The sequence below is a fragment of the Lontra canadensis genome, unplaced genomic scaffold (assembly GCF_010015895.1).
Source record: "Lontra canadensis isolate GAN:19392208 unplaced genomic scaffold, GSC_riverotter_1.0 scaffold78, whole genome shotgun sequence".
NCBI classification, from domain to species: domain Eukaryota; kingdom Metazoa; phylum Chordata; class Mammalia; order Carnivora; family Mustelidae; genus Lontra; species Lontra canadensis.
Window position 1 is genome coordinate 1,083,751 of NW_022631072.1, and position 12,772 is coordinate 1,096,522.

Here is a 12,772-nt window from a genome sequence, read left to right on the forward strand (position 1 = left end):
CCTGGTACCCATTACTTTTGAGATGGAAGTCAGATCAATCATCCTTCGCCGGAGACTGGCAGAAAATGCTGAAAGAAATATAAGAGCGATAGCACTGCGAGATAGTAGTAGCCCTGCGAACCAGTCGAGCGAGCCCAAACCGCAGCTGTCCTCACGGTAAATTGATGACCGAGGTTCTCAGCTTAAGCAACTACCGGGGGATAGCGTAGTCTGTAGAGCGACGGATCCCTCAGGATGACGTAGCTGAATTGCACATTGGGAACTGTAGTTCCACACGGAAGAGCCCGAGAGGCGGGAGCTGCACACGCGCACTAGGAGCTCAGGGCAACAAAGACGGCGGCGTGCGCGCGCGCGCTAGAGAAAGACACGGGCAGGCGTGCGCGTGCGCGGCCACAGCTCGGAGCTACCAGGAGGCTGAGAGGACACACAGCGGGAGGGGCAGGAACCACCGACCGCCGGAGGAGGAAAGGGGTTGTGCTCCTGGCCGAGCGAGGAGAAAGGGGCGGGGCCGGCGAGCAGCGCGTGGAGGTGCCGAGCTCTCGGTACCGACGGGCGCGCGGGCGTCTGTGGCCCTCGCCGTCCCAGTGGCCGCCGCCGTGGCTTGGTCGCCGTCGGGCTGCGGGAGGCGGGTTATGGCGGCGGCGGCAGTGGGAGCTGTGAATGAATTCTCCGGGTGGACGAGGGAAGAAGAAAGGCTCCGGCGGCTGCAGCAGCCCGGTGCCTCCCAGGCCTCCGCCCCCCTGCCTGGCCCCCGCCCGTCCCGCCCCCAGACCGGCCCCCCCTCCCGAGTCGCTGCATAAGCGAAACCTGTACTACTTCTCCTACCCGCTGTTCGTAGGCTTCGCGCTGCTGCGTTTGGTCGCCTTCCACCTGGGGCTCCTCTTCGTGTGGCTCTGCCAGCGCTTCTCCCGCGCCCTCATGGCTGCCAAGAGGAGCTCCCGGGCCGCGCCGGCGCCGGCCTCGGCCTCGCCCCCGGCGCCAGTGCCGGGCGGGGAGGCCGAGAGCGTCCGAGCTTTCCACAAACAGGCCTTCGAGTACATCTCCATCGCCCTGCGCATCGATGAGGACGAGAAAGGTAAGTGCGGGGCTGGAGGGAGGGGGAGGCGGCGCCGGGAAGAAAGCGGTGGGGTCGCCCAGGGAGGGCAACACCTGCGTCCCTTTTCTTCGGGAGCGGGCGGTGCAACCCGGGAATTGATCCTGTCCCCCCGCCCACCCCGGGCGGCTTCACCGCAGTCAGACTCTCATCCTCTACGATTCTCAGTTAAACCTCTCCCCTTTCAGGCACCCTGGCTGTCGACTTTGTTTCAGACACCGGCCTTCCCCTACACTTCTGCATGAACCAAGTCCCTATGAGACAGCCAGTCGTGCTATTGACAGTGACAGTTGTTCTAGAATGACCACACGGATTCATTCTTGCACTGTAAACAATGTGTGGCTTCCTCTGAGCCAGGTTTCCAAAAGGTTTCGGTATCGGAGAAGCAGTGTCTTGTTATAGGCTTTTAATGAAAGCAGAGTACTGTAGTGTCAAAGAAAAAAAAATGGTGACTTAATTTTGAAAGGAACAGCTGCATATGATTACAGCTGAATTGGCATTTTTTAAAGTTTCGTGACATTTTATCAATATAACGACTTCTAAGTATTTCTTTATAAAGTTCTATTTTAACATGAAACTTTTGTCCCTGTTAGATTTTATTTCATCTAAATCAGTATTCCAAGGTAGCCTTTAAGTTTCTCAATATAACTTGAAACAGATTTATATTTCTTTTATTTTTTAAGATTTTTTACTTCTGAATGAAGGCAAGAATACTATATCCTTCAGATTTCTGAAACTAACGTTTTTGAGTCGTTCAGTGCACCAACCGCTGTACTGTTAGCTTTGTATGTGTTCTTTACTTAATCCTCCCAATTACCTTGTGAGGTGAAAGTACTGTTAGTATCAGCATGTTGCAGATGAAGGAACTGAGGCTCAAAAGATTAAAGTAGGTCATTCCAAACCTATGCTAATTCCTAATGAACACTTTTTTATGGAAGATGAGAACTGAAGTTAGGAGTCTTGCAACATTTTGAAAATCCCTCCTTTCATCCCTGCCTCCAATATGCAAAGATCTTTTTCCTGTAACTACCAAAGAACATTTTTGTATCACTTCACTTAGGTACTCACTTGCACTGTCATTTATCCAAAAAACAACAACATTCTGCAGGTCATTTGTAGAATCTCTTGCTACTGTCAACTACAGAAACTGTTCTAGAATTTAGTTTTGTTGAAACCTATTTCCTTTGTGGAACCCAGGAGTGAGAAGTATGATAGAAGAAGCAGGTGTTCATGGTTTTGATTGTAAGGACAGTGGAGTTTAACAGAGTTCTAGGAAGGGGGCATCTGGCTCTCTCAGTTGGTGGAACATGCAGCTCTTGATCTTGGCGTTGTGAGTTCAAGCCTCACGTTGGCTGTGGAGATTACTTTTAAAAAATCTATAGAAGAGAGTTCTAGGAAAGAGTTCTGTTTAAGAAAAAAATACCATGTGTTTGTGGAAGGAAGTTTTTGTTAACTGTTTCATTCTGTACCATCTCTTGGAACATTGAAGGATCCTTGGTGAGGATGAATAAGGGTACCATCATCCCTTCCTAGAGAAGCACTGTTTGAGTGCACGATCCAATTACAGTAGGGTCCTGAGAAGTTTATACTAATCTAGGTCAAAAGATGTTTTAGAATAGGGGGAATACGTTTAAGGGTAGATTCATTGTAGTATTTAGGAAGAGAATGCCAGAAAACACAAGGAAACTTTTTTTAAACACTGGGTGATGACAGCTGGGAGGTAAGATAAGAGGAGAGGACAAGGATAACCTAGGTTTAAAAAAAAAAGACCCGAGGCTCTTAGATTTAAAGAGAAATCAGTTCCGTAAGGAGGGATAAGTGACAAGTAGAAATCAGACCTTTGGTTTCAGACTTATGACTTGCCTTATAGAGTATTACATATATGACTACACCTATTATATTTAAATTTTCTAAAATATTTTAAAAGTATATTTTCAGCAATCCATAGATCGCATACTCGACTCTCTACTGTTACTGTTTCTGTTCAAAGTTTTTTGCTTTATTTGTACTTTAGTTTTTTGGGTTTTTTAAAAGATTTTTATTTATTTGACATAGAGAGCGAGAGAGGGAATACAGCAGGGGGAGAGGGAGAAGCAGGCCTCCCGCCCAGCGATGCAGGGCTCCATCCCAGGACCCTGGGACCATGACCTGAGCCAAAGGCAGACGCTTAACGACTGAGCCACCCAGGTGCCCCTATACTTTAGTTTCTGAAGTACACTTTAGAATAGACTATGATAACTTTTTAGTTTGTGTTATACAACTGATGTATTATGTGCTGAAACTAATTAGTTCAAACTGATACAAATCAGTTAAATACTCATTTTTCCTTAAAAAATGAATTAAAGCTAAGTTTGTATTGTCATAGTTCTTTTCTCATAATTTTCCCTTAGAATATTCAAACTTTTTATACTTTAGCCTTTATCCAGTAGTTGCAAGAGTTTACGTTTACAGTCTGCTTATCTCTCAACCACCCTTGTCAGTGTAAAATAAGAGAATTTTATTCTCCTTTCTCACTGTGTCAAAATAGATATGAACGGATAGAAATGAATTGTCTTTAAAGCAGTGTTCAAACGTTTCTTAACTTTGTGGTAAGCCATCAAGGGGCTAGTAATGTCATGCACTGCCATTCCCTTAGTAACCTGACTTAGCTTCTAACTATATTGAAAGCCACTTTATTTCATCAGGTAAAATGGGCTATTTCAGACTGTCGTGGTGTTAATTAATTGAAACGTTTGATGCCTTGAAATAATAAAGGCCAAATTAAATCTCATTTCAATAAAGTAGTGTATAAATATGGTTTATATGGTGACTGTTTATTTTGTATTTTATTCTTATGGTATAGTCAGCTTTGACACTGAATTTTCAAAAAGGCCTAAATTTGTCTGAAACCAAATTTTTAAAATAGAGAAGAATAACACAGTAAATTTAATTACCTAATGTAAGGATATTTGAGTTCTGTTCATTAAAAAAAGCATTTATTGGATACCAGTTAATTTGCACAGCTCTATGCATTCTAGATGCTACTTAAGAAAACTCACTTTCTCTCCAGTAAGATGTAAGACAGCATTTGCTCTATGATCATTAAAATGTGTGTGTGTTTTCATGCATATCATATGTCTCATTTTTTTCAAGGAGTTAAATTTTTTTTTTGGATATATAATTGTTGAACATCCTTGGAAAACTGATAACCTTTTATATCCATTATGTATATGGAGAAACTGAAATTTAAAGATTGAACTCACATTAGCACAACCAGGAACAGAGTTTAGGAACAGAAAATTATGCCCCTCATTATACTTTCTGCTTTAAGCAGGTTTTCTGTTTTGTAATCCTAATACTGGGCCCCTTGGAATACTTGGGGGAAAAGAGGAGGTTGTCATAGTGGGTCTTTGGATTAACCAGAACATGATCTAACATGTTTGGCATGGCTCCTGCAAGTAGACAAGCCTAAGATCTCCTGGGTAATAGAGTGGTGCAGATTTTCTGGGTGTGGTTTGATTACCTGGAGTATGTAAAACTTCACAGTAAGGGCCCAGTGTGTTGTATGAAAGAGATCGGTTTCTCAGGATATTGTAGGGATGAAGAACCTGGGATCAAGGACAGAAATGGTCTAAATAGAATTCTTTTATATTTATTCCTAGTCAGCTCATATTTAAAACATTAGGCTTTTAAAATGTTGTTATACAAATTTGTATTCCTATGTAACTCAACCTTGCACTATTTAAAGCACACACAAAATACCTTGTCTAACTATATTTTCAGAGTGATGATAGAGAATAGGGATCAGAAATGTCAGATTTGGTATACTTTCTTCTACCCCTAAAAATTGCTAGTCACTATTTTGAAAGGATTGATTTCAGACAATTTTCTTGGGCCTAATGATTCTTCTTTAAAGTTTCCATGATTACAACAAAGAAAGGATTATTCGGGTGGATGGATATTTACATAATATCACTCTTTTCCAAAAGAAAAGCATTACCTTTTATTAAATACACAATATACATTTCCCATTTCTATTCAAGAATATTTAATGGCATTTGCACTAAAGAGACAATAAGACAGTCACTGTTGGGAACTTGGTCCCTTGCTCTGGTTTTTTTAAATTGCAATTTATATTTTTCCTAATGTAGAATACAGTTAAACCCTATAAAGCTCACCTGGTAACTAGATTTCTTTTCTTTTTTTTTTTTTTTTTTTAAGATTTTATTTATTTATCAGAGAGAGAGGGAGAGAGAGCGAGCACAGGCAGACAGAATGGCAGGCAGAGGCAGAGGGAGAAGCAGGCTCCCCACCGAGCAAGGAGCCCAATGTGGGACTCGATCCCAGGACACTGGGATCATGACCTGAGCCGAAGGCAGCTGCTTAACCAACTGAGCCACCCAGGCGTCCCTGGTAACTAGATTTCTAAGAGTATTGTTAGTCGTCCTGAGAACAGTTAAGGGATAGGCAGGCAGTAAATGGATATTAAATTATTGAAAAAAGGATCTACCCTAATCCTTCGTGCTTCTTTTTCACTATCGTATTCCCCATGTTCCACCCAGTGGTAGTTGGCTTTTTGACATCTGGCAAAGTATAGATTCTCTGTTTCTCTACTACTTTTCGTCTTTTTTGACCTATAATACTCCTTGACCTATATAATACCAGTAGAGGTATTAATGAGCTAAGGTAGCCTTTTTTTTCTCCTTGTGAATTAACTACCCACACTAGACATCCTATAGAATGAAACTTTGAGCACCCTCAGATCTCAGCAGTTGTTCATTTGGTAAATGAGGAAAGAAAAATAAAATCTATGATTATCCTAGAGACTATGTTTTACAGCTATGAAGGTATAGCATAGACATGTTAAACTTATTCATGTGTCTTTGCTGCTCTTTGCAATTATTTTATGCTATAATAGAAAAAGAGAATTAACTGTTCTTTTTTTTTTTTAAGATTTTATTTATTTATTTGACAGACAGAGATCACAAGTAGGCAGAGAGAGAGGAGGAAGCAGGCTCCCTGCTGAGCAGAGAGCCTGATACAGGGGAATGCGGGGCTTGATCTGAAGGAAGAGGCTTTAACCCACTGAGCCACCCAGACGCCCTTTCACTGTTGTTCTTAAGTGGGCTTTGTCAGTGTCTTTCAGTCAACCGTTAGTAGAACTCCTGTGGCTAAACAAGTGGGATTTATTGTAGAAGCAGGGAGAACACACATAGTGGGAACCATGGCATCTCAGGAAAGGGTACTAGAAATAACTTACAGGATTTGGGCTTATATCAGGTGATTTTGAGGAGGATTTAAGGAAGCAGGATTTTGTTCTGCATTGGATGCTGTCAGGAAGAGGGGTATTCTATTATTAAGTATCTTGAATGTGATCTAGAAAGAGGGAAGGCCAGAATGAGGCTAAAGCTGTAGCTGGTTGAAAAGCACTCATTAGCCTGAAGAGGAAGATGCTTGGTATTTCATGGCTTGGACAATATTCATGTTTTTCTGTGTTTAGACATGATTATGGAGTGGTCATGTTTTGTCTTCATCCATCACAATCACAAAGTGACCTTATCTGATGTTGATGTTCTATGAAATTGCTTATGATCAACAAAGCACCAGGTCTGGCAGTGATGCCAAGTCAGCTCCTAGTTACACCAAGGCCTGCCCGATAGTACCAGGCCAGCTCTTGGATGTCAGGGCCTGCTTTTCTCTTTCTCAGCTTTGAGGACCTAATTTTATCCTTTTAAAATTGTAGTGCCTGGTATTCAAAATGATATTTGAGTTCTGACTATTCAAGATCTTGGCGAAGTTACTGCACTGAGTCAGTGTTTGTAAATACTTAGTGCTTGCACAGAGTAGGTCCTCAGAAAACAGGACTGCTATTATTCAACAGTCCTTTTAAGATTATAGCCCCTGAGGGGCACCTGGGTGGCTCAGTGGGTTAAAGCCTCTGCCTTCGGCTCAGGTCATGATCCCAGGGTTCTGGGATCGAGTCCCACATCGGGCTCTCTGCTCAGCAAGGAGCCTGCTTCCTCCTCTCTCTCTCTCTGCCTGCCTCTCTGCCTACTTGTGATCTCTGTCTGTCAAATTAAAAAAAAAAATTAAAAAAAAAAAGATTATAGCCCCTGTGAGTTATTGTTAAACCTTGATACCTGGTTTCTGTTACGCTTTTTAGGATATAGCAGCCACATAAATGACATTTGAGGAAGAAGGGGAATTATCTAAAGAGTGATATAAAAATATGTTTGCTAATTGTGACCCTCAGTTCAGAAAAAAACAGATGGACGTCCCCCCTAAGCTCACTTAGCATCCTAACCTTTTATTTTATTTATTTTTAAAATATTTTATTTATTTATAAATAAAGATTTTTGTTTATTTGACAGAGAGAGAGAGACAGCGAGAGAGGGAACACAAGCAGGGGGAGTGAGAGAGGGAGAAGCAGGCTTCCCACTGAGCAGGGAGCCCCTTGTGGGCTCGATCCCAGTACCCTGAGACCATGACCTGAGCTGAAGGCAATTGGTTAATCGACTGAGCCACCCGGGCACCCTAACCTTTTATTTTAAAAGAGATAAAACTAATCATTTTGTACTCATATGTGAATATAATGCAAACATCTCAGTAGAGAATTTGGAAAATAAAGAAAATGCATAGAAAAAAATTAAAGTTACGTACTACCCATAGTAAATACAAAAGACTTCAAAGAAGATAAATTAATTGACATTCTTAAGGTTTAAAGAAAATGTCCAAAACTGAAACGATTTCTTTCCACGGGATTCAAAACCTTCCCAATTAAATGGGAAAGTCTTTACTTCAGAGATAAACCTTGAAGTTGGAAAGTGAATGCAAGTATGACCTTTTTGCTGAATTAAAACACAGTAGAAAGTATCCTTTCTGTAGTAGTGAACTATGAGAAGAGTAGTCTGGGGGCTGTTCACTGATGCTTCATGATCCTGTGGTTTATTACAGTTTAGCACACAATGAAATCTGTTGTAGGAATTTTTTTTTTTTAAGATTTTATTTATTTGAGAGAGAGAGAACCAACATGAGCAGAGTCCGGCAGAGGGAGAGGAAGAAGCACATTCTCCCTGAGCAGGGAGCCCAATCCCAGGACCTCTGGATCATGACCTTAGCCAAAGGCAGACACTTAACAGACTTAGCCATCCAGACTCCCCTATTGTAGGATTTTTAAAGATACCTCTTATTCTGCTAATTGTGACACTTGTAAGTTCCTAAAAGAAAATTGTGTAGGAAAATTATTATATTTGTTCCGTGGAATTTTTTATAGGCAGATACTAGAGAACTAAGTAAGTAAAAGCAGTGGCTTTACATAACTTAAATGAGCAACAATCACAAACATACACTGTGCATGCAGTTCCAAAGTAGAAGGATTTAAGTTAGCCAACAGATGTACCAATTAAAATAAATATAGTAAAAGTAATATTGATGTGCTGCTTTATTTTTTAAAGTGTTGTCACATATCCTGTTTCACTTGATTTTTGCCACAACTCAGGGTTAGGTGAAAGAAATGTCATCTTGTCTTTAGGTTAGCAGAGTAAAACCCAGTGAGATTAACTGACTTTCCCAAAGTCATAGAGCTATTAGAGGATAATCAAGGGCTTAAGTCCCCATATTGTAACATCATGAACATACATCCTCTCTCTCTCCATCCCAAACTACTCTTATTTTGTCCCTTCTTGTGGCAGTGTGGGTACTACTACTACTAGTCTCTGTACTACTACTACTCTCTGAAAAGATACAGTATATAATTCATAACTTAATCTATGCTTACCTCTGTCTAAAGATGGGTATCATTACTATTTCTGTTGCTTGTACACTAGCATATACTCAAAGATTAAAATAATGGGGGCCCCTGTTGACTCAGTTGGTTAACCATCTAACTCTTGGTTTTTGCTCAGGTCATGATCTTGGGGTGGTAGGATTGATCCATGTGTCCAGCTCTGTAGCTCTGTGCTTGGTGTGGAGTCTGCTTGAGATTCTCTTTCCCTCTCCTTCTGCCCCTTCCCCACCTTGTGCGTGGGTGTGCTCCCCCCTCCCCCAATGATTAAATATTTTAAAAAATTAAAATAATGAACAAATACACATATAGAAAGTGAAAATCCTCTGTAATCTTATCCTTAGGGAGATGATTACCTAATAAGTTATCTGACCTTGTGTATTTATATAAACATAAATATTTATTCATTTGTGGGAAAAATGTTACATACAGACTGATCTGTAACCTTTTCTTTAATGTATTGGGACTCTTTCCATTTCAATATACTTTATCAGGGGTGCATGGGTGGCTCGGTCACTGAGCATCTTCCTTTGGCTCAGGTCATGATCCCAGGGTCTCAGATTGGGCTCCCTGCCCAGCTGGAAGCCTGTTTCTCCCTCTCTGGCTTTCCCTGCTTGTGTTCCATCTCTTGCTGTCTCTCTGTCAAATAAATAAAATCTTCTGAGAAAAATATATACTTTACCTTCCCCTTCTCTTTCTTTAGTTTTTAAGTAAACTTTGATTAAATTATACATAAAGTGCATAATTACTGTAGTGCTCAGTGAATTTTCAAAGTTAACATAGCAGTGTGAAACCCTACCAGGTCAAGAAGTAAGAGTATTCCTCCAGAAGCCTGCCTTTGTGTTCTCTTCCACTTACTACCTTTCCCCATTCTTTGCAAAGATACCTACAATTCGAACTCTAACACTATAGATTAGTTTTGCCTGATCTTGAGCTTTATAAATGAAATCACATGGTAAGTGTTCTTTTGTGTGTGGTTTCTTTTGCTCAATATATGCTGGTCAAAAAATTAACAAGACCGTAAACAACATGTGTTGGAGAGGATGTAGAGAAAGGGGAACCCTTTTACACTGGTGGTAGGAATACAAGTTGGTGCAGCCACTTTGGAAAACAGTGTGGAGATTCCTTAAGAAATTAAAAATAGAGCTTCCTTATAACCCTGCAATTGCACTACTGGGTATTTACCCCAAAGATACTGATGTAGTGAAAAGAAGGGCCATCTGTACCCCAATGTTCATAGCAGCAATGGCCACAGTCACCAAACTGTGGAAAGAACCAAGATGCCCTTCAGTGGACAAATGGATAAAGAAGATATGGTCCATATATACAATGGAGTATTATGCCTCCATCAGCAAGGATGAATACCCAACTTTTGTATTAACGTGGGACTGGAAGAGATTATGCTGAGTGAAATAAGTCAAACAGAGAGAGTCAGTTATCATATGGTTTCACTTACTTGTGGAGCATAAGGAATAACATGGAGGACATAGGGAAATGGAGAGGAGAAGGAAGTTGGGGGAAATCGGAGGGGAAGATGAACCATGAGAGACTGTGGACTCTGAGAAACAAACTGAGGGTCTTGAAGGGGATGGGGGTAGGGAGTTGGGTGAGCCTGGTGGTGGGTGTTAAGGAGGGCACGTATTGCATGGAGCACTGGGTGTGGTGCATAAGCAATGAATGCTGGAACACTGAAAAGAAATAAAATGGAAAAAATATATATGCTGCTCAGATTTATTCTGTGCTGTTGCACATGGCAGTAGTTTGGTCATTTTCATTGCTGTATACCAAGGGCCACCACAGTGCTTAGAACGGGCCAGTTAGTAAATTTTTTTTTCGTTTTGTAAGACATAGATAATCTAAACTTTGCTGTTTTAGTCATTTTAAGTGTACAATTCAGTGGCATTAAGTACATTCCCAGTGTTGTGCAACCATAAGCACTGTACATTTCTAGAACTTTTTATCTTTCCAAACAGAAACTCTGTACCCGTTAAACAATAACTCCCCACTCATCTCCCTTTCTCCTTCTCTCTGTCCTTGGTAATTTCTGTTCTGCTTTTTGTACCAATGAATTTTCCTATTTCAGGTGCCTTATCTAAATGGAATCATTCAGTATTCTTTTGTATCTGACTTGTCTCACTTAGCATAATGTTTTCAAGGTTTGTCACCCTTGCAACGTGTATCACATTTCATTCGTTTTTAAGGCTGAATAATATTCCATTATATATATATTTACTACATTTTGTTTAATCATTTGTCTGTTGATGAACTTTGGGTTTTGCCATCTATTGTGAACAATGCTGCTGTGAACAGTAATATATGGCTATCTGTTTGCTTCCCTGCTGTCAGTACTTTTGAGTATCTACCTGGGAGTAGAATTGCTGGATCATATGGTAACTCCCTGTTTAATTTTTTGAGGGACTGAGAAGCATTTCCACATCACTTGTACCATTTGTACATTCCCGCCACCAGTGCACAAGGGTTTCCAATTTTTCCACATTTGTTAGTTTCAGGGCTTTTTAAATAATAGTCTTCCTAATGGATGTGAAGCACTGCCTTATCATGGTTTTGATTTGCATTTCCCTAATGATTTGCGATGGTGAGTGTTTTTTCACTTACTTATTGTCCATTTCTGTGTCTTCTTTGAAAAATGCCTAAGTCCTTTGTCACTTTTTGTGTTGGGTTTGGTTTTTTTATTGAGCCATTTAGCAAATACTTTAAGCTCTCTGTCACAATATTTTAAGATCTCTGAACATTCAAAACTCTCATATAGTAGGTGTGATCTAGTAAGTTTTTTTATTAACATATAATGTATTATTTGCTTCAGGGGTCACAGGTCTGTGAATCAGTCTTAAACAATTCACAGCCACCATAGCACATATCCTCCCCAATGTCCATCACCCAGCCACCCTCTCCTTCCCCATCACCCCCAGCAACCCTCAGTTTGTTGCTTGAGATTAAGAGTCTCTTATGGTTTGTCTTCCTCCCGATCCCATCTTGTTTCATTTTTTCCCCTCCCTGCCCACCACAGCACCCCACCCTTCCTCTCAAATTCTTCATATCAGAGAGATCATATGATAACTGTCTTTCTCTGATTGACTTATTTTGCTCAGCATAATACCCTCTAGTTCTATCATGGCAAATGGCAAGATTTGGGGGTTTCTTGATGGCTGCGTACTATTCCATTGTATATATATACTACATCTTTATTCATCTGTTGAGGGACATCTAAGTTCTTTTCATAGTTTGGCTATTGTGGACATTGCTGCTATAAACATTCAGGTGCACGTGCCCCTTCAGATCACTACATTTGCATCTTTAGGGTAAATACCCAGTAGTGAGATTGCTGGGTTGTAGAGTAGCTGTATTTTCAACTTTTTGAGGAACCTCCATACTGTTTTCCAGAGTGGCTGCACCAGCTTGCATTCCCAGCAACAGAGTAGGAGGGTTCCCCTTTCTCCAAAGTTTTTTTTTTTTCTTTTAAGAGTTTTTTTTTTGTTTTTTTTTTTTTTAATTTTAGAGCCCATGCAGGGGGGGGGGGGGGGGGACGATCAAGGGGGGAAGAAGAGGAAGTTGGAAAGAATGCCAGGCAGACTCAGTGCTGAGCGCAGAGCCTGACACAGGGTTCAGCCTCAGGACCCTGAGAGATCATGACCTGAGCTAAAATCAGGAATTGGATGCTTAACTGACTGAGGTGTGCTCCCTGTCAAGGTGCACCACCCCCCCCCCCGCCAAGTTAAGTTTTATGTACAAAAATAGATGGCTGACAATATTTGACCTTTGGGCCATTGTTTGCCTTAGATTATGTAGTCCACTAAATTACTAGCTAATAATTTCAAGTGTAACAGTGAATGTAAATTTCTGCCACCCCAATCTTCTTTTTATTTGATACAGTCTGGTTGGTTGAGTTTGAATGTTAG

The 12,772-nt window shown here is 40.9% G+C and overlaps 1 protein-coding gene across 4 annotated transcripts in view; it reads left to right on the plus strand.

The window, feature by feature from the left end:
* Nucleotides 1–552: 552 nt before the first annotated feature.
* Nucleotides 553–12,772, plus strand: part of SPAST (spastin) — a 54,800-nt gene continuing 42,580 nt past the window's right edge. For all 4 annotated transcript variants that reach the window (XM_032881843.1, XM_032881845.1, XM_032881844.1 and 1 more), the window contains exon 1: nucleotides 553–1,075. In XM_032881843.1, the coding sequence (XP_032737734.1) occupies nucleotides 661–1,075 (415 nt within the window). In that variant the 5' untranslated portion in view covers nucleotides 553–660. The remainder of the gene's footprint in view (nucleotides 1,076–12,772) is intronic.